This window comes from Ctenopharyngodon idella, chromosome 7 (genome assembly GCF_019924925.1).
Source record: "Ctenopharyngodon idella isolate HZGC_01 chromosome 7, HZGC01, whole genome shotgun sequence".
Lineage (NCBI taxonomy): Eukaryota > Metazoa > Chordata > Actinopteri > Cypriniformes > Xenocyprididae > Ctenopharyngodon > Ctenopharyngodon idella.
The window spans coordinates 6,483,366-6,505,000 of record NC_067226.1 but is presented as its reverse complement, the minus strand read 5'-3'; the positions used below and the strand labels follow the sequence as shown (position 1 = coordinate 6,505,000).

The 21,635-nt window shown below is 36.9% G+C and overlaps 2 protein-coding genes across 3 annotated transcripts in view; one reads left to right on the top strand and one right to left on the bottom strand.

The window, feature by feature from the left end:
• mindy2 (MINDY lysine 48 deubiquitinase 2) overlaps window positions 1-7,336 on the bottom strand; it is a 26,609-nt gene extending 19,273 nt beyond the window's left edge. The window contains exons 1-2 of the mRNA XM_051898661.1: window positions 6,118-7,336; window positions 4,241-4,298 (exon numbers count right to left, since the gene is read on the bottom strand). Of these exons, the coding sequence (XP_051754621.1) occupies window positions 4,241-4,298; window positions 6,118-6,939 (880 nt within the window). The 5' untranslated portion in view covers window positions 6,940-7,336. The remainder of the gene's footprint in view (window positions 1-4,240; window positions 4,299-6,117) is intronic.
• Window positions 7,337-8,479: 1,143 nt separating this feature from the next.
• Window positions 8,480-21,635, top strand: part of adam10a (ADAM metallopeptidase domain 10a) — a 71,331-nt gene continuing 58,175 nt past the window's right edge. For both annotated transcript variants that reach the window (XM_051899085.1, XM_051899084.1), the window contains exon 1: window positions 8,480-8,699. In XM_051899085.1, the coding sequence (XP_051755045.1) occupies window positions 8,633-8,699 (67 nt within the window). In that variant the 5' untranslated portion in view covers window positions 8,480-8,632. The remainder of the gene's footprint in view (window positions 8,700-21,635) is intronic.

Here is a 21,635-nt window from a genome sequence, read left to right as displayed (position 1 = left end):
GCTTAGCAAAACACTCCCGCCTCTTCATTTCTCTTTCAGTTCCTCACCAGCTGATCTCTTCCTCAGTTAATCTCTTTGTCTCTCCCATACTGGGCCTCTCCTCTTCTAATCAGAACCCATTAAAAAGCTTCTGCTGTTGCTCACACTGCTTTATAAACTTCTTTACTGCTCTCATTCATTTTATTACATCAAGCTATAAAGGGATATTTCGGCCAAAAATGAAGATTCTGTCATTGTTGTCTCATATGGCTCCAAACCCACATGACTTTATTTCTTCTGTGGAACATAAAAAGAGAATTGCAATTGCATTGCAAATAGCCAGCATGGAGATGAGACTTTTTTTTACATAAAGTACCATAATATATCATAAAAGTGGTCCATAAGATGGGGTTTGGCAAATGCATATATGCATATTCGGCCTATAAGTCTTCTGAAGAATGTGTGAGTAACAGACTGATATTTAAGTCTTTATACATTTGATAATTCTCAAAACCAAACTAAAAAGAACTCAAAAAATTAACTCTCATGAATACTTTAGACAGGTTACATAGCCAGTTTTTGACTAGTAACGACTTTTCTGGGTCTGATTGTCACACAAATTTATCACCAAATAACTTGGAATATAACACACATTAATATGCCAACTTTTATAATACTTATATGGTGATTTTGCAATCTTTTTGAAGCTGGAAAGCCTCAGCCTCTGTTCACAGCAGTTGCATGGAAAAGTGACTAGTTTATTTCTTAAAAAATTCTTCTTGTGTGTTGCACAAAAAAAAAAAAAAAAAAAAAAAAAGTTTTACAGGTTTGGAATGAGGAGAGAAAACAAAGGTTCACCAAGTCTTTTTTTATTGTTGGAATGATGATGACAATTTATTCAGGCAACCAAAAACATTTAATAATAAAAATAAGTCATCAGGCTTTGGCCAAATTGTTTTGATGCTAATAAAATGTTTTGCACTTCTTTATCAATTTAATGCATTAAACATTGAAGGAACACTCCACTTTTTTTTTTAAAATAGGCTCATTTTCGAACTCCCCTAGAGTTAAACAAAAACGACCAAAGAGTTTCGATATTGATGTAACTACAGAAGAGTCAAGTTTTAAATAGGAAAAATATCGAAACTCTTTGGTCATTTTTGAGCGAGATGCTAACGGTCTAATCAGATTCAATGAACTATGCTAAGCTATGCTAAAAGTTGTACCGCCAGACCCGGAGATCGGCTGAATGGATTCGAAAACAGTAAAACTCAACTGTTTAACTCTAGGGGAGTTGGAAAATGAGCCTATTTTTAAAAAAAGTGGAGTGTTCATTTAATCAAGCCTTTAGTGTAAAAGAACTTCCTTGGTTACTTGGGAAACATACTATAGTAGTTGCACAGAAAATGAACAGTAACTGAAGTGCATGCTTTGATCAAATCAGATGAGACTGCGTAGTTGTCAGGGTTTGTTCATGGGCCACTGACTTTGCCTGGAAATGAAACCCTAACAGTGCTGTAAAGTACAGCAGAGAGGGAGAGCGAGATAGATGCTGTCTAATGGAGTTAAACAGCTTACTGCACCTAGGGAAGAGAAAAGCAATTTACAGATGCCTGTGTAGCTAACCATAGATGTCTCATAGAGCATAAGTGAGTATATGCTTCTGAATTATTGCAGCTCTAAACTATGATGGGAGTACCTCAAAACAGCAAATGTAAAAAAGTGCCCAGCTGGCACACTCTCCATCTGATATGTTTGGTATCTAGGGGATTTCTGTGTCCTATATGTCAGGCATGCTTTAAATCACATGGATGGGTGTCCTTATCAACAGCTCAGCAATATGAGGAACACTTAAGAGTGGTCTCTAGACAGACAGCTGGGAATGGGGTGTGTATGGCCTCAAGCATGTTCAATGTAGTCAAGTTTTCCAAGCTGCAAAACTGACCTCACAAGCTACAAGCTGAAGCTGTTGTACCCTTGTCACTTGTATCTTAAACACATTATGCTCTCCCATTTTATTGAAAGTTCAGTCAAAAATGGGGCTGAAATGTAATCATTTTATATCCAGTAAATCCATAGAATAATAATAATAATAAACGGTTATATTTTACTTTAGAGATGCACCGATATATCGACCAATAATCGGTATTGGCTGATAATTGGCTGAATATTCACATTATCGGCCGATACTTTAAAAACAGCCAATAGTCAGGGCATATATATCCTGTCAATCAAAAGAGGGCAGAAAAATGCACTGAATTTGGGCTTTATGTAAAGAAATTGTAAGAAACCAGTTTGATGTTCAATATTAATAGTAATTATATGAATTACTAACATTCAGAAAGTTAAGAAATATTAATTTAATCTTCAGAATTTAGTTAATGTGTGTTAATACTAATTTGAGACATATGTTTGTTTATAACTGATACCAGTTACTCTGAAACAAGTTGATGAAATGGAGAGAATAAAGTTTTTATATGCATTTCTTTCAAAATATAATAATTAAAAATATAATGATCAATTATTAATTATAATGAAATTATCATTAATTTAAAAGAAGGTATAAAAGGCAGAACCCCCAAACTATAAGAATCATTGGTATCGGCAGATATCACTCTGAATAATCGGCTATTGGTATCGGTGGAGAAATTTAGTATCGGTGCATCTCTACTTTATTTTAAGGTGACGTAGTTACATACACTTACTCAAATAAGTACTGAGTAATATTAATTAATTACATGTACTATAATATATATATATATATATATATATATATATATATATATATATATATATATATATATACTTACTATAAAGTTACAGTTAGGGTTTGGTTTAGGGTTAGTTACTTGTAATTATGCATAATTTACTGTTATTACTACTATAGTTATTACTACAAGTACATGTAGTAACGTGTAACTACATCACCTTAAAATCTATTTAAAATTAAATAACATTATTAGGCTTTCTAAACTTAAGTTTAACATTTTGTGTATCTTTAACCACAGCATCTGCCATACAAGTTTTAAAACTGAAAATATACACCACAGTGACCACACCCATGTAAAGAATGACATTTCGAGACCACATCCTCTGCGGTCACAATCACTGCACTTTATGAGGGTGAGCAAGGCACAAGCTTGCAAAGTTACTTTCCAGAAAGATTCCAAACAAAGCACAATCTGAATCCATAAAGATTCTGTATTTCATAAATCGCTATTGTTCTGCTTTGAATAAAAGCATCTGCTAAATGACTAAATGTGTTTGTAAAGGTCTTTAATGAGTGTTAAGCGACCTCTGAACATCACCTCCAGAGCTGATATCTATATTCATCTCATACTTGGCATTTCTGGAGCGTGTGAGGCAAAATAAAACTGCTTAGAGTTAAAACACTCATCACTAGGTGTCACAACATTCAGATCAAATCAAACACTCCCGGGTCATGACTAACTTTAGATATTATAGACTACAACAGCAGTGTACTTTCTTCATAGCAGCTACAGCACTTTTTTTCTTTAACAATCTGCTTGTACATTCCATCAATGATATTTAGGACTAGTAGACAATGTGATTTTAAACTATTAGAAACTTTTTAAACTAGTAATAAAAAAAGCTAATGCAATGTGAGAAACTGAGGTCCAGGCAACTGACACACTGCAGTAATGCAACACTTCTGTGTTCCAGGTCAACATGCCACAGTGGAAATAGGGATCTGCATTCTGTGACGTTACAAGAGGACGAGCCCCTGGGTATTTCCCTGATCTGGTGCTGTCCATCAGCACCTGAAGACATATCACATTTTCAGGTTCTCCGATGTTTATCAGGCTGTTTATCGAATGCACAACAGAGTCTAATTTGATTGACAGACTTCATGAAGCCATAGAAAAGCTCAGATTTTCTTGGAGGTATTATGCAGAAAATAACCAGAGAGTGTATGTTGAAATTACATTACACAATCCTATAATTAGGATGACATGCCTAGCTTTTGCATGATTCTTACTATAATTTGGTGGTATAATTTGGTGGATAAATTTAAATATTCTTTTGGGGAACAAACTAGCAATTAGTGACATGAAGCTGCGGAAAGAAGTAGACAGAAAGACTCGAGCATAGCTTTCCTATTATAGTGTTGTCAGCGAGCCCACCATGCTTTGCATCTCTATATCTTTTTTTTTTATTAGCTCTTCAAACATCTTTCTACTGAACCCTTCACTGGATGGATACTGTGTCAACACATTTATAATGCAAATGAAACGCTTACCCAGATATTCCATCAGCTGCTCTGCCGTTATTATCTCCATCATTGGTGGCAGCTTGACCTGTGCAAAAATCAGAGAGAAATCATTTTAAAACCAGTTTAAATGACAAACTGATATGAAAAAATATGAGACCTCTTTTCCTTCGACAATGATGCTATGTAACACACATACATAAGGGTTACTGATGGTGTTGAAATGGACTGCTGTATCAGCATAAATGCACTATGAGAAGAGAAAAGATTTTATCCCCTAAAAAACATCTTAAAAACAGCCTGAATGTGGCTATCATCTTCAGTAGATGCCAATGACTTTTAAAGCAGTCACAGCTGAAAAACATAGTGCCTCTTTTTTCAAGATGAAAGACTGAGCACTGAAATAGCGCCTCATGTGCCTGCCAACTCACTGTCAAAGCCAATAATTAAATGTCATCTTTATAATGCAAATGAGTCCAGGGCTGAAAGCCAGAAGTTACTGGTGTGTCTGTGAAATGACTGTTTAGGATGAAACCAAGATACTGGTATGTGTCTACAAATACATGTCAAAGGGGATGTTATTTAAAAATCTGGAGATAGAGAGACAAATCTGAAGATGAAAACAGAATCCAAACAGAATTTCAAGTCAATCTCAATTAATTTTTCAAATGCTATTACAAAACACTACCAAATGAGAGTAAAAAGATGCGTTCCATTCTTAATTGTATTTCATGTCTCCACATTTTTACAATTTTTTTTGTCAAATATGGACCGTAGTTAAATAAGTCAACATTTATTAAACAAGTCACGTTCACAGAAACAATTAAGGAGATGTTAAAAAAAACAAAAACAAAAAAAAACGTAAAAACAGCGGTAAAATGTTCACATTTAGCTGGCTGAGATTTGTCCCAATGGACCCTTTTCACAGACTGCATTTTCACAGTTATTAACAGCAAATGTAGTGAGTGAAGATTTTCATATTTTTAATTTGATAAAATTTTACATACATTTATAACAATATACTTTTTGTTATATTACCTTGGCAGTAAATTGCAAAAAAATAAAATAAAAACCTTAACACTGATGCAATACAATGGCTGAGGGAGTGACAGCAAAACATTCTCTCTACAGACTTTTTCTTGGAAAGTCGTGGAAATGCTATAATGGATTTTTTTCTTTTTCTATTGGAGCAAATGGAAAAAGAAAAAGAATATTTGCTGTCGTCTCCCATTCACCACTATAGAAGTTTACCCAACTACGACGACTTCCGCTTCTGAGAACCCCGGAAATATGAAAAGGGTCCATAGTTATCATGGTTTTATACAGCCTTTATACTGACATCTAACGGCCTGGATGCATTAAGTTTCTTTAAAAACAGCTTGCTATGCAATCTGCATTGCAGTTTGTTTCATCACTCAAGCACTGTTTAGACATTTTACTTGTATCCATTCTGTTGGACTGTCTAAATCACACGCATACTGTCCCATACCATCACTACAAGTATACTTTTTACAAGTATGTATCTTATTATCATTGATAATATTATAAGTAACTTTGTAAACGCATTACACAGTGGGTCATCATGAGATGTCAACATGGCAGCTCCCATGAGGGGGCGACCCGCACTGTGCAGAATAAAACACCTTCGTCTAGAAGACAAACATGAGAAGATCTCCTGTGAGTGTACTTCAGTTTAATAAAATATATTTTTAAAAAGCTAACTACTTATGAATGTGCCTTTCTTTAATACCAGTGACAACGAGTGTATCGAAACCTATTGTGCTTACTAAGTAGACAAACACAATCCAATAAAATGTTTCACAAGACAATTAGATCACCGGGAAAAACACAGCAAAACTTGGGTGGTACTGTGACCTGTCAACCGAGCAGAATCCCATCTTATTTACCTTCCATGCCAATAGCAGGACATTCATAATAGCCAGCAGCGGGCACGGCCCGTTCTCATTCTGTGTGATGATAGGCGTGTTCTCCTCCTTCCACTTTATCCACTTGATGTGGTACAAAGACTGACCGGTCACCCTGTCTTTAGGACAGGGGATTTTCGTTCCCTCGGCCCCGTATTCACTCTGAATAGCCAAAGCCAGTCCCTTGTCCTCCAGTCCTTCACTGTTGAGGTCTGAACTCGGGCATGAGTTCAGATTGGAGAAGGACTCTAGTGAATCAAAGCTGCGGGACTCTCCTGCGATGCTGGGCTCGCTCCCACTCGGAGGACCCTCGGAAACGGTGTGGTCGTTTGAATTCGAGTTCGCAGATTTTGCTTTGTCTGGACACAAATAAGCAGGCTTGGCCAGCTTCGTCGTTTCTTGCGTCCCTCCATCCAAACCGTCCGCTTGCACATTACTGATGTCGGATTGCTCTCCCGTGAGGTTGTTTACTAACTTTGAGGTGCCACCCTCCTTGTTCCCAGCAGCGGTCATCAACGGTTCGTATCCCACCCCGTTGCTCAGTTGATCCGCTGCATCGGGCGACAGTGTCTCTGCTAAAACGCTCGATTGTGCGCTCTTGCTTACGGTCTCAGCAGCATCTGATGTCCGTGTGCAGGGTGTAGCATTAGCACCGCTAGCACTTGCACAAGTACTCAAAGTCTCTCTCTTCTCGCAGACATCTTTCATTCCGCCGACTGTTTTGATATCTGCAGGTTCTGTGGGAATAGCGGTGCACAGGACACTTCCTCCTGCGTCTCGATGAGGGTTTGCATTCTTCTCCATTTCGCTGAACGCATCGACGACAACCTTTAACTAGATGGCAAGCTCCAGTCTCAGCTCCGACGGCGCCATGACATCTCCACCTCTGACGTCATCCCTCCATAGACACTTATTTACCGAGCCCGACTTTACACAAACACTGACTGTATGTGTCATTATACTAGCGACTTAAAGTTATAGTTGACCCAAACATGAGAACTGTGTAATCGTTTACTCACCGTCATGTTGTCCCAAACCTGTATTACTTTTTTCTTGCGCGGAGCACAAAAGATGTTGTTAGACTGACAGCTTTGGAGACGTTGTCATTATGCCAAAAATCTTCTTTGGTGTTCCACATAAATAATGACATAATGTTTATCTTTTTAACATATACGACTTCTGAATGCACACAAACATTTACCCAATAACAACATAATAAATATTATATTGGTTATAAGTAAGTGTTATTCTTTATTACTGCAAAATTCAAGGTTTCAAAAGAAAAAAGAAAAAACATAAAAAAAAAAGAATGTGTTTGGAGCCCAATTTCGTCGGCAGGCCTTTATGGATTTTTATGGATTGGATTTTAAGTGGGCTATACTGTTAGCCCACTTTTTGTTCTTGGTTTTATTTTGTTTGTTTTGTTGTTATCGTTGTTGTTTTGTGCGTATCATTTATTTTGTATATTATGTTAAAAACATGATAAAATTGCCTATATAAAAAGAATAATGTGTAGATTATATGTGTAGATTAACTGTCACGCAAAGTTAATCTACACGTGATGGTTACACAAAGTTAATCTACACTGTAATCTTTCGTGGATTTAGAATTTCTCCTCATCGCATATATCGTGGTCACGTGTGAAAGATTGTCCGTCTTTCGTGGAAATTGATGTGACATCACGCAGTATATTCCACATCAAACCCATCTAGTAATGTTTCTATCCACCGCACGATGGCAACGTTGACTTAGATATTGTTTCAAAATTCTTCGCACCCTATAATGTGCAAGTGAATTAGGGTTCTTGTTTTTAAAAAAAGATGTGTAAATGAAGTATTTCTATTGTAAAAATGCAAAAAACAAACAAACAAACAGTATTAATACAGTGCATAAATACAGTAGAAATCTATGCATTCAGATCGAGGGGCTCATAATTTAGCTGTGGCTGAGTAAAATGCAAACAAAATGCAAATTGTTTCCTGGTTTTCAGATTCAGTGCAAAGTAAAGGAAGAAAACTCAGGACAGGATCCTCCAGCATGGCCACTCGTTTTCAATTATTTATTTATTGGCATACAAACTACATCAAAATTATACTAACAGTCGGTATAAGTAATCATAAGGATCGCAATGAACCACAACTAATGTTAATTATAGTTTTAGTGTTAAATAGCTGTCATATTCTCAAATATAATTTATTCCATTAAGTTCTACAGAAGTCTCAATACAATAGCGTTCATGTGGACATCCTGTCATGTCTTAGTTTCTAGTATTTTGGTGCTGTTGTGGTTGTGAGGAAGGTGTGGGCGTGGCTTTACGCTCTGCCTGCGCCTGACGTCAGGCCGTTAGAGACAAGCGCGGAGCCGGGGCCGCACAGCAGCAGCAGCAGTCACACATATACACATACACACACATACACAAACACTCACCGAGGGCGACTGCGCCTTTAAGACCCGCTAAACTAACAATCAAACCAGCCTCGGTGTCAATGTGCGAGCGATGAATTTACTCGATATGGTTTTGTTCAAACTCTTGATGTTGTTATACTGCTTAAGCGACACCAAAGGTAAGTGGGTTTTGCTTTAGTTCTGGAAAAAGTGACGGTTAATCGGATTGTGCTTTAGCTGAAGTGAGCTAGTATGGGAGGGGTGAGCATAGAGAGACTGAGCGTGAGTGCGGAAGTAAAACTAAACACTAAAAATAGGCAACTTTTATAGTTAAACACGTGGAATTTCAGGTTTATTCAAATAGCAGCATTTTTTAATAGGCAATGTGGTGAGGAGTTTTCATAATAACTTTGAGTGGGATATTTCAGAATGTCCTAGCTAGCTGTCAAAGGGAGCCCAGCTAGCTAACTTGACGAGCGTATTCAGAGTAATCAGGAGTGGAGACAGATACTGAATTCGTGCAATTTATACGTTTTTGTTCTGTTTGCCTTCTTGGTTTGTTATTTCAGAAGTGCGTTGTCGAGTGCGCAATGTTTGAGTTGATGTCAGAAAACAAAACAAAACAAAAAAAAAAAAACAGTTGAGTGCGAAATGAAAGAATCTACACCTTCCCTGTAATCAATTCCACTCAAATAGACGAGGTCACCTCAGCGCTGGTATTTTTCTAGTTCATTTGTGTTTTACAAAAGTATGTGTGAGATTGTACATTTTCGCCCCATACAAATTTACAACAAAATCTATCAAAAAGTTAAACACAAAAAACAAATCAACCTTTGACAACCTTTACGTTCTACAGTGTATTAAGTTCACGATTAGAGTTTGGGTTGGGATTAGTCTGTTGTAACTATAATTAACATTGTTTACCAACAGTAGAAATCTGTTGTAAGTCCCCTTTTAGCTAGCTGGATAAGCATGTCTGTGTGTGGTCAGACAACAGAGCTTATTCTGACACTCCAAGGAATGAATTTCACCATAGATTATTACACACATTTCTACTGAAACATACACTTGCTGTGAGGCAGGAAATGATGGCATTAGAACAGTGCTTGTGAACTTAATGTCTTTCCTCTTGTTTTAGTTGTCTGCCACATTTCACAACCAAGTTTTCTCGGCTGCTGAAAATAACTAATTCTGAAGAAGTGTGTTTAATCAAGAAGTTTAAAAGTGTAACAGTAGTCCTAGTAATTGTATGTAGTAGGGGTGTAGCAGTTCAAATTACTCACGGTTCGGTTTTTATCACCAATTTAGGGGTACGGTTTGGTATGTGCTATTTTCAGAGAAAAAAGGACTACTACCAAATAAAAATAAAGAAAATAAAAACAAATAATTAAACTACAAGCAACAACACAAATACAATTCAGCAAAGATACAAATAAAATAAACAGTGCTTTTCAGGTTATTAGGTATCTAACAGTAATTTTCAAGGCCCAGAAATGGAATAAAATAATCAAATGTAAAATAGCATTGCATATAATCTTCAGTGTATAAATTAAATAAAGATTAATCATTATTAAAGTTACAAAAGCTATTCAGTCAGGAGCAGTGAGTGATTTCCTTGTCTTGTGTTGTTTGGTTAACATTAAAAACAGACAGTAGGCTGCTGTCACTTTAAGACATAAAGCACAGATCCAGTATACGAATACTGTACACATGCGTTGTCTTTCTCGACTGTTTATGTTTTAATTAAGACATAGCCTACTAAATGACCTGTCATTTTAGAGCATGCTTCACTCCTAATGAACAAAGTTTTTAAGAGTGACAGTTTTGTTCACGTTTTTTGATCACCATATTGGGAAGTCAGAATGCGCATACATCGACGGAAACATACATTAACCGAACTCGGTCTGTCTGTTTTACACGTTATTTTCAACAAACCATTGATTTCAGATTTAAGATGAACCGCGTTGCAAGTGCATGCCGAGCCGTGTGTGGGGAATGGTACAGGTCAATTTATTTATTTATTTTTTTAACCATGAACCGTTACACCCCTAGTATGTAGCAATAGCCTGATTTATCAGGATGAAAATACTGTGCATTCCTTTATTAGTCAGCTTTCTTGACTGTTCTGCTTTGTTACAGGATCTGTTTTGGTTCAACTGAGTTTGTTGCTATGGGATTTTATGTTTTCTAATGCATTTGCATTTTCCCCTTTGTTGTTGTCACTAATTGCCTAGATCCCAATAGTGTCTCACATGCTGTGATCTTTGAGATATGCAGTTTTCTAACATTTCCAATGAAAAATGTATTTATGTATATAGAAAGAATGAAAGCTTCATTCTCAAGAGTATTTTCAAGCCATTTTAGAACATAAACAAGTTTAATTCTCTATATTCTGACCACATTACTGCGTTTAAATGTTTAGTATACATTTTGACGTTGCTCTTTGTTGCTTTTGTTAGCCAGCTGTGAAAACAATTGTACATAAAGAGTTTTGCTGACATCCCATTTGGCTCGAATATCAACTCAAACATGTTGTGTGCCTGCAACATCAACAACATTAGAGAGCTGTTTTCCATCAGCATTGTGAGTTTTCCTGCATGCAGTGAATTAAGACTGAAGGTAGTTGGTCGGCGTCTATACGTAGTGTCATCTGTTTGAGATTAACGATTTCTGTGTGTTCTGAGGGAAGTTAATGGATATTACACCATCCAGTGGTGAAATGGCTTGTTGTTGAGCAACTTGAATAGTTCTCCATGCATTAAACTACAAATGGTTCTGTAGGCTGGCTTGCAATGTTACGTGATTTTGGTTGTTTTCATGTGGTTAGCTGCTTATTCAACTTGTAGATGGATCCTCCCACAAAGATGCCTTCCTGTATGATGTGCCCAGGGTCTAGCAGTAACAGTCACCAGTGAAAATTGGTTTATGCAAGTAAACGAAACTCCATCTGATGCTGTTTTTGTTGTAAGTGATTGGAGTTCTGAAAGCAATTTCTACCTCAGGGAAAAATGTACTTACTGGTTTTTATATAGGTTACCTAAAGCTTTTTTATTGTTCCCTAGAACTCATTGTGGCTGCACTTACCTGGAAAATTCCTCACATTTAACCAACAAAACAAAAATATGAAATGCAAAATGACAGATGCACTGCAAGAATGTAAAGGTGATGATACACGTGGCAACTTTTTGAGCAATGTTGCTGGGTAATGTTGCCGTCAACGGGCAACCTGATGAGACACAGGGCAACTAATTAGGGCAACGGACAGTTGGCAGCAACTAATCAAAGAGGAGAAAATCTATTGCCAACCCAATAAATACTTTATTATAAACACTTGTTAGGCACTTTATTTCAACTTTTCAAATATTTTCTTCATTTTTATTAAAAATAAATGCTTTTCCCATCTGATTTGTGATAGGAAAAGGGAGAAGAACGAGTTCAGCAAAAGGCGGATTCGAACCCGCGTTGATTGCATCAAAAGCTACACTCATGTGCCAAACGCCCTACAGCCTACGCTACTACAGACGATAAACAGATCCCGTCTTTTTAGTATTAAACTGAAATCATTCAATGGCTTAATTACAGCTTACACGCATTTCATTGGACAGTTGTTGGTATTTTAAGCAATATATGAGGTAAATTCCCTGTTTTGGGTTGACACATGACAACTTACTAGCGTAAAAAGATAAGTTCACACTCCTTTTCTCCGCTCCACTGCCGCTGAGAGGCCGCCATCTTGTTTGAATTTTTTCCGAACCGGTCACGTGATCAGCTTCTAACATTCTGATTGGAGGATCTCAAAAAATTGCCCACGACCGATCTAACGTATCCAGATATAAATTTGTTGCTCATTCTCAGTGGGAAAGTGCCCAAGCAACGTTGCCATGTGTATCATCACCTTAAAAAATATATTGTTGAGACTTTATCAGAGCAATAAATAGAACACAGGTTTACAGAGGAAACAGGTTCCTCGCCAGTGGCAGACGACAATGGCCTTTCATGTAATAACAGGATAAGCTTTTGAATGGAGCATGGAAATTGAAGGGGAAAAAAATGTGAATTCATGTTTTAGGGTTAGAAGGTTTATTTACAATTTAGATTATTTTTTTATTTAATTTTCAGATTAGATTTAAGTAATGTCATGTTGTCATGCTTGTACTTTTGCGAAATGAGCAAATTGCACATCTTGAAAAAGGCTGTGCATTTTCACATTATGTATGTTTAACTTTAATGTTATTTTTACCAAAGGCTGGATATGAATAATGAATAACTGAAAGCAGAGTTGACTGGTAACCTCCTCAGTCTCTCCAACCAGTGCTATTAGCACTATATTTTTTAAAGAGTTGCTTTATTTTATAGCTATTTATATTAATTTTTTTGTTCATCATTTTGGACATTTTTGGTTTGGAGATGTGTGTCATGGGAATGTGGTCATCATGTAGTAAATTTAGATCACCACTATAGAGTACCGCAGGGATGATGTGTTTTTGTAGGCCAACCCGGAAGTTAGCGGCACACGGGTTCCCTCGATCGAAAGCCAATGCATTTTTCCCATAAACTTTTGGAAAATCGCAAAAAATAAGTTAACACAACATTTATACATTTTGAAGCCTAAATAAAGTCAGATATAAAAAGCTAACAGTAGGCTATAAAAAGACTACAGCACACCATGGTCATGGATCAACGTCACCACCACCAAGCTTCCTCAAACTTTATTTAGAAAACAACTTTATTTAAAAACATGCTCGCTGATTATGATCTGCGCTGTGTATGAATACTTATCCACTTTTTCATGAGAAATGCTGTCCAAATGTCCTGTTTGTCATGATGACGTCTAAAGTCCCCGCCAAAGAAGGTAGTCCCTTTTAGCAATTTGTTAGCAACCGTTGTTTTTAAGACACAATAAAGGTTTCAAAAATCACAAGCGGGTTATAACTGGTGTGTTTTATGTCATAGATCAGACATAATGAATAACATTTAAAAATACAAATTTATATATAATACGTACACAGCTAATAAATACTATTCATATACAATATGAAAAGAGTTTGCCAAGTTGTGTGACTGAATTCCTGCAAAGAAAGACTGTTCACCACAATTGGCTGCAGCTCTTACTGATAGTGTCCTGAATATGATGATCAAATTTATACTTTGCGTGTTTATACACTTTCTATATACATAAGTTGCAAGTTAAATAAAATGTTCTTAAGAAAAATTGTTGACTTTTGTTGGAAATTAGTCGTTCAGATTAATCGATAAATTAGTCGATAGATTAATCGATATAAAAATAGTCATTAGTGGCAGCCCTACACACACGCATATAAAACAAATTTTGAAGCTGTTATTAGAAACATAAATTTTTTTTAGATAAACATAACTAGATAAGAACATTTGGAGTGAGAGTGTGTGCAAATTACGTTGTAGAGCAAAACGTTCAAGTGTCATCGAGTTATGTTTATCACAGACCTTATTTTACTCATAAATTGTAAAAACCCTATTATAAAACCCCATAGGAAAATCTTGAGGAAACCAGTGATGAATTAGCCTAGACTTCTGGGTTTTGACGTCATCCCTGCAGCACTCTATGAGCTGTGTTCTCCCTTCTGTTTTGGCAGAAGAGTAAACACACATACACAGGCTCAAGGATGCCTGTCCACAATGATGTGATGAACATCACCTTATTTTCACTTAAATCATGTTTTCACAGAAAGTCGATCCTTTGTTTGTGAACGACGTGTTTGCGTTTTGAGATAACAAGCCATAATGACACACCCACTAGAAATGATACCTTTACTTATTATCACTTCCTTTCAGGCTGCATGGGTGTCCCTCTCTGTTTTCTTTTTTCAGCTCCCCAAACCCCCACAGTCAGCACAGATGACGCAATATTTACATTATTTACTTGCTAAAGGGATTCCAAGAGGCATTACCGACTAGAGAAGTTTTTGATCAGTAGATTTTCGAGTGACATCTGGTGTTCATGACATCAATAAATTATATAGCCAAGAGAGTGCCATCCTCTACAAAATGACACTTTCCCAATGTCAGCATTAATTAACTTAAAGCGTCACTGTATGTTGTTTCAAATACAGCACAAGACAATATTTCAGGACACTAGCTATGTTTCCATCACCATGTTTTTGTGCGCATTTTAAAGTATCACATCAGAAACAAGTGATGGGAACGCTAAATTTCGAATAAAAATCCCTTAATTCGCAAAAAAGTTTTTACACTCGCTTGAGGTGGCTTTAGAATGGTGCGAAAAGGGTTAATGTGAATAATGGGAGACGCATTTGCCGAGTAAATTATGACGTAGCGAACATTAAACCCACTTGACTAATCATAATCGGCTGTTTTCTGCTGATGGTGTTTTAACAGAAAACTTGTTTGATTTTGTTATGATGCAATAATTCTGAATGTACTGGCGCACATTGTATATGTGTGTGTGCAATGCATTTTCCCCTCGGGGCTTGGCGTGTAAAAATAATGCAAAGACTTGAGTGTTTTTTTAAAGGGATAGTTCACCCAAAAATGAAAATTTGATGTTTATCTGCTTACCCCCAGGGCATCCAAGAAGTAGGTGACTTTGTTTCTTCAGTAGAACACAAAAGATGATTTTTAACTCCAACCGTTGCCGTCTGTCAGCCGTATAATGCATGTCAGTGGTAACAAAATCTATGAGAGTAAAAAAAAACATGCACCAACAAATCCAAATTAAACCCTGCGGCTCGTGACGACACATTGATGTCCCATTGAAATACCGTTTGGTTTCTCGCACAGACCGATCGTTTCGTGTCTTAGGACATCAATGTCATCATCTGTGTTCTACTGAAGAAACAAAGTCACCTACATCTTGGATGCCCTGGGGGTAAGCAGATAAACATCAAATTTTCATTTTTGGGTGAACTATCCCTTTAAGTTGAACTTATTTTAACTTAAAGCTACAATATGTACATTTTTCGCCACTAGAGGTCACCTATTCAAAACAAAGGCGTAACTTGATGACGACGATTTTGAGCGCATATTCTTGAGATGTCGTCTTCACCTCACAGTCAGTGGAAAAGAATCAGGATGGGACTCAGGCAGAAATCATATTCATGGATGAGATTATTAACGTTATGAAGCAGAGCAGGGCGAGTGCTGTTGAAGCTGAACGAGGCCGCTGGAGCTATTGCTAATGAGAGACGAACACGACACACGCCTCGCAAGCAGTGGAACTTTTATTATTCCGCTTCTTCCGGTCAAGTGTGTGAGGTAACAGCGCTGTTTATCATATTAGATACATTTGAGTATGTTGAAAATGATATTATAACGTTACTCTGTGCATTCATTCGGCTGCTGCTGTGAGACACTTGTTGCACACTGCAGTTAGATAGATCGATTTTAGAATATCATTAATAAATGCTGGGTGGCTTGTGTTGATAAATGGAATGCAATTAATTTTAAAACGCATTGTATGATGGAGAAAATGCTGTATTACTTGACAAAATAGTGTTTTTCTCTGAGGCATGGTAAAAGCATGGTACCCTCAGAAAATCAAGAAAACTAGATTCAAACAATAAGACTAAACGTGTTGAGCTATATAACAATAATTCGTTTTCTGTCTATAAATGTAACCAAACAGTTGTTCCCTTGTCTAATAAAACGTAATATGTTAAATCGTCTTTGGTGTTTCTGTGTTTTCTACAAAATAAAATCGGAAACCAAGGGTAACGCAGATATGACGCCAAAATGCAAAAGTAATACAAAAATGCTCTCTCTTTATGAACAGCCTCATAGTGTTGCAGTTGCTGCAACTCAGGACAGAGTAATTCCATTCTGTTCGGCTTCATTGCTGTTGTTGCAGGCTGCAGAATTCAAAGCTGTGCATAACCAGCAGGAAATGAAATATGGTATTGAATATCAGCACAGCTGTTACCTACAGTCTTGTGTCTGCGGCCAAATCACAGTTGAGCTGATATTCAAAATAATAACACTCCTGCTTATGTGATATTGCTTAAATATACAGTGTATGAGAGAGAATTTTGTGTGCATCTTATTACATTTAATTGTATCATATAAATATTGGCATTACATTGACATCAACCATTAAAAACCGTTGTAGACGAAAGGACTTTTCACGTTATTCCAGAGTCGTAACTTTATTGCACAATATATCTCTTTACAGTAGTTTCTTCCGGTTTAAGAAGACGATTGGCATTTGTCTGTCTATAAATAGTGCTACATATATAATCCGATTACCCTTCCTCTTACCATTTTCATTCTGAGCGATGTTACTAAACAGATGGTTTAGCTTCTGTTCTCTTGCCCTGCGCTCTTATGATACGACCCAGTCTGGTGTTCACACCTCACTCCTTATAGTATATTAATTTGACTTAATTTGACTCTTTTCCTGAACTGTTTGCCCTCTGCACTGTAAAGCTCTGCTGTTCAGAACTTGTATTTTCTCTTAGAAGTAAACAACTCTGACCAGAGAAAGGAACCAATATAATGCTGTCTGATAGACCTTTAATTGTGTTCCAGGGACAAATTGCCAGTCCCTTTTGCCACTGTATCACTTTCAGCCAGCTCAAGCTCTTTGTGAAGTGGAGATTATTTGACTGCTGAGTTCCAGGCTCGCTCGCTCACTCACTTGAAATGAATGAAATGAACAGAAATGAAGAGGAGAGCATCTTTCCAGTGGTTCAGTTCAGCTCCTCTTAAACATGCAATAAGTGTAGTCTAGGTCTTGGCATGAGAAGAAACAATGCATCATGCACACCCACCATCGAATGCCCACAGCTCAGGCAAAACAAAAGCTGATTTGTGTCAAATCTTCTGCCATGCCTGTCTGACCAGTATAGTTCACACATGAGTTCAAACTTTATTGCTACATTGCACTGGGCAAAATACAGAGTAGGCAGGAAAGAATATTTTGATATAAATTTGATCACTTTTTAGAGAAGAGGTTCTTGAAGAATAGTATTAAAAGCCCAAAAACCCAATCCCAAAAACCATGTAATTCTTTTTGTGGTTTGAACTGTAGGGTCTTAGTCAGTTTCTTGTTTGTCATATGTGTGGTTTCTCCACAGAGCCCCGCCTGTAATCTCTTATATGGCGTTGGCTGTAGAAACAGGAGTGTAAAGGTCATTGGCCCCCTCACAAGAGGCTCTATGAACCCTGCCGCAGCATAATAAATCATGAGCCAAGCTGTTTTCACTTCCTGTAATTTGTCCTGCGTACCACCCAGTTCAACTGCTCCAGTGTTTAGGGATATACAAAGTTAATTTAAGTGACATACTGATTGTATTTTTGATGGAATGTTTCATCCTGCATTCATCTTGTGTCCTCGATTAAATTTGTTCAGTCAGTAGTGTTGGTGGCAATATGAAATTCACATAAGCTGATGATGTTCTAAATAGTTCACTTTTTTTTGTTGTATTGGCTGGGCTGAGAAATAGTTTTCATGCATCAGTCAGCATTGTGTTCAAGACTGGTAGTACATTCAACATGAAAACTTAAAACTCTTAGTGACCTTTCTATAGGTGCAAACAATGGAGCGGAAACTGGCTGTTTGTTTATTCTTTTTTTTTTTTTTTTTCTGTTGAAAGACTTGAGTAGTGATCTGAACAGACAGGTTTTCACTATTCACATTTTGTGTTGTTGAATGTTATAGAATTAGGAAATGAACATAGTCTTTTGTCTCAAACAGGTTTAAAGTGGGTGCAAAGATTGACTTTTTTCGTTATAATCAGTGTACACTCCTATTCAGAAATTTCTAACTTTTTTTAAAGTCCCCCTGTAGTCAATAATTTTATCCCTTAAAACTCATCTTTGATCACCATAATGACATATTTAAACGTTTTTCCTGTGAATTATTATTATTATTTTTTTTTTCATGAATGTAACTCTACACCCATGCTTCATTTAGTATACACAGATCTATGAATATGTTAATTAGCCCCGTCTCCACTCGCTCGCACAAGCTCAGAGATCCACTTGGTCAACTTACTGAGGTAAACGCTGCACAATGGTATCGCTTTTTACAACGTCGGACACATAACTGTAATTAATATGATTAGCCGTTTGTTTGACTATGTTATCAAACAGCTAATAATGTGTTGCTAATGTCACACAAACCATGTTCCCGTTCGACATCTCAGTGTCAGACAGCTGCCTTCTAACAATCAGTATCCTTACAAATGCTTGAACAACTCAGAATGTCAGTGGAGAAAGGCATATAGCTCATGAATATCGTAATATACATCATACACACACTATATTGCTAAATCTACACGATTTTTCATATTGACAGTAAAATATACTGGGATAACCTGCCTTCTCTCGAGACACCCCTGCTAGTTCGCTGTTAATGATAGACTAAAGCCCATCGGCACGTTGACGTGATTGGTTACAAAGTAGTTTGTGACGTCAGAAACACCAGCGATTTCAAACCACGGGTCTTTTTTTCATTGCAGTTTTAAGGAGAAAATACTCAACAATGGTGTTGACATGAATTTGCACATGGTTTGTCTTAAAGGGTTAGTTCACCCAGAAAATGAAAATAATGTCATTTATTACTCACCCTCATGTCGTTCCACACCCGTAAGACCTTTGTTCATCTTCCGAACACAAATTAAGATATTGTTGATGAAATCCGATGGCTCAGTGAGGCCTCTATTGAGAGCAAAGCCATTCAAACTCTCAAGATCCATAAAGATACTAAAAACATATTTAAAATAGTTCATGTGAGTTCAGTGGTTCTATCTTAATATTATAAAGCGACAAGAATACTTTTTGTGTGCCAAAAAAAAAGACTTTTCAACAATATAGTGATGGGCCTATTTCAAAAGCATATTAAAAACACCACATAGACATATAAACAACATTAAAAACTTGATTTTCACCACAGGGGGACTTTAACTTTTACAAGAAAGAAAACAGAAGCAAGAAAAGGAAAAAAACTTTGGGGGAGGAATGGTGATGATTCAAATGAATTTGGTCAACAGGCAAAATCTTAAGGAAGTGTAAATATGTGAAAGGTTGCCATATATCATGAAAAGAACCATAATTAGCATATACCAAGGGCATCTTATCTTTTTCAACTTCAAAAAGTATAGTATCCAAAAGCCACTGTGGAATACCCGGAGGCTTGGTTGACTTCCAAAGAAATAAAATTTGTTGTCTAGCCAGTTGTTTGTGAAACAACAAACAAAAGTTTTGAGCATTTCCCCAGCTTGATGTCAAATGAGAGCAGCTCAGTTTAACAAAACAGAGTTCAACTGATTTTTAGATGTGGTGGCTGCTATAAAAGATGTTTAATCACAGGCTGTCACAAGTAGTGTGGCTATAGAATATATAGTATCCGTTTGCTATTCACTGTTGTTTTCGACAACTAAACATTAGAACTTTTCCAGCATCAATAGTGTTCAGGCCGTCCACTCGCCTCATCCAGTGGTGTCGTGCTTTACTTCTGACAGCTCTGCGGTTATGTTTGTGTGGGAGTCTGGTGCTTTTGTCCTCACATGTGGGGTAATTTAGGCAGAAATGAGGCCGCTATTGTTTGTGCTTGTACAAAAGTGCTCAGTGTCCACCCTCCTTTCACAGAGTCATGCCTTTCTCTCTGTGTCTGTGCATTTTTCACTTAGCCTGGAATATGTTGTCATCTATAATTCTGTATGTTCAGGCCTATCCCGGAAATGCCTGTGCTCTTAATATAGTAATAAAATAACTCCTAATTATATGGAGTTTGTCACTGCAGCAGAAGTGATCTATATGAAGACCTTGTGTTGTCAACCTAGATATTTTGTTTACATGCTTTACCCACATCTCTGGTCTCCTCCTTATTTGAACAACCAGCCTCTGATTTGAACAACCAGCCAATAATTATGCTAATTTTATTCATAAATTTAAAAATATTTAGTGCTGTATGTTTGTTTGTTGTTGTGTCCACCCACAAAGACAATGCAACATCAATACATACTAATACTCAGCTCATTTAACTCAATTTAACTAGTGTAAAAAATTTGAATTAGAGGTCGACAGATATATCGGTCGGCCGATATATCGGGCCGATATTTGTCTTTTTTAATATATCGGCATCGGCCGATATCCGTGTTTAGTAGCGCCGATTTAAAGTCAGGCACGTCCGCGGGCAGCCCTGTGTTATTGGTGCAGGGGAATGTGCTGCTGCCGCATGTGATTTGAAACTTTTGGAAGATTCAACAACAGTACTGGGAGATAAAGGTAGCCTAAGGCTTAAATTCTGATATTTCAAAGTCCTATGGCCATATATTTACTATATATTACTAGTAAACTATGAAGTGTTGCTTCACTTAGTGAAAGAAACAACGGATAGCATAGAACCGTCGGGAACTGGCATAATGCTACAGCTGGTTGAAGGTTCGCTTACTTGTAGTTAACTTTAAGGTCTGTAGTCCAAAACTACCAGCAGCTTGCTTGCTAACATATTAGCCATACATAACATATTAGTTATAAGTTCTGTTTTATTTTTCCTGTATCGGAGTCGGAGAATTTCACTCTGCTTGGGGTGGAGAAGGCGGCAGCTCTCACAAACACTGCAGCGTGATTGAGGGCTACATTACTCCGACAAATATTGTCAATATTAAGAGGTTTTGGCATTTCCAATTAATGTAAGCCTGTTACATTCTTCTAGTCTATTATTATTACTATTAGGTAAGCTACTTTTATTATTAAATTAATATTATAATAAATTTGCCCCGCAATAATTTCACAGCGCATCACCGCATAACTGACGTGCTGTGAGCATAATAGGCTATCAGCTCCTCTTTGAAAATGTTTTAAACATTTTTTAGGTCTATTATACAATGAATTAGACCTATAATTAAAATTATTAACAGTCTATAATATTTCCTAACACTGCAGTCATAAATGAAAATTAAGAGCAGCTTTAGGCTACTTCAAGCACCAACTTAAAAAAACAAACAAACAAGCTGTTTAACACGAAATACTATTCTTCTCATTTGTTTCACTATATGTACGGGCAACAAGAGAAATAACGGTATATAACTGTCTTAATTTATTCCATTATCAGCATATTATGTTGAAATTCGTCTCTGAGAGAAAATGCTCCGTTAATGCAGCGTCAGGCAGCTCCG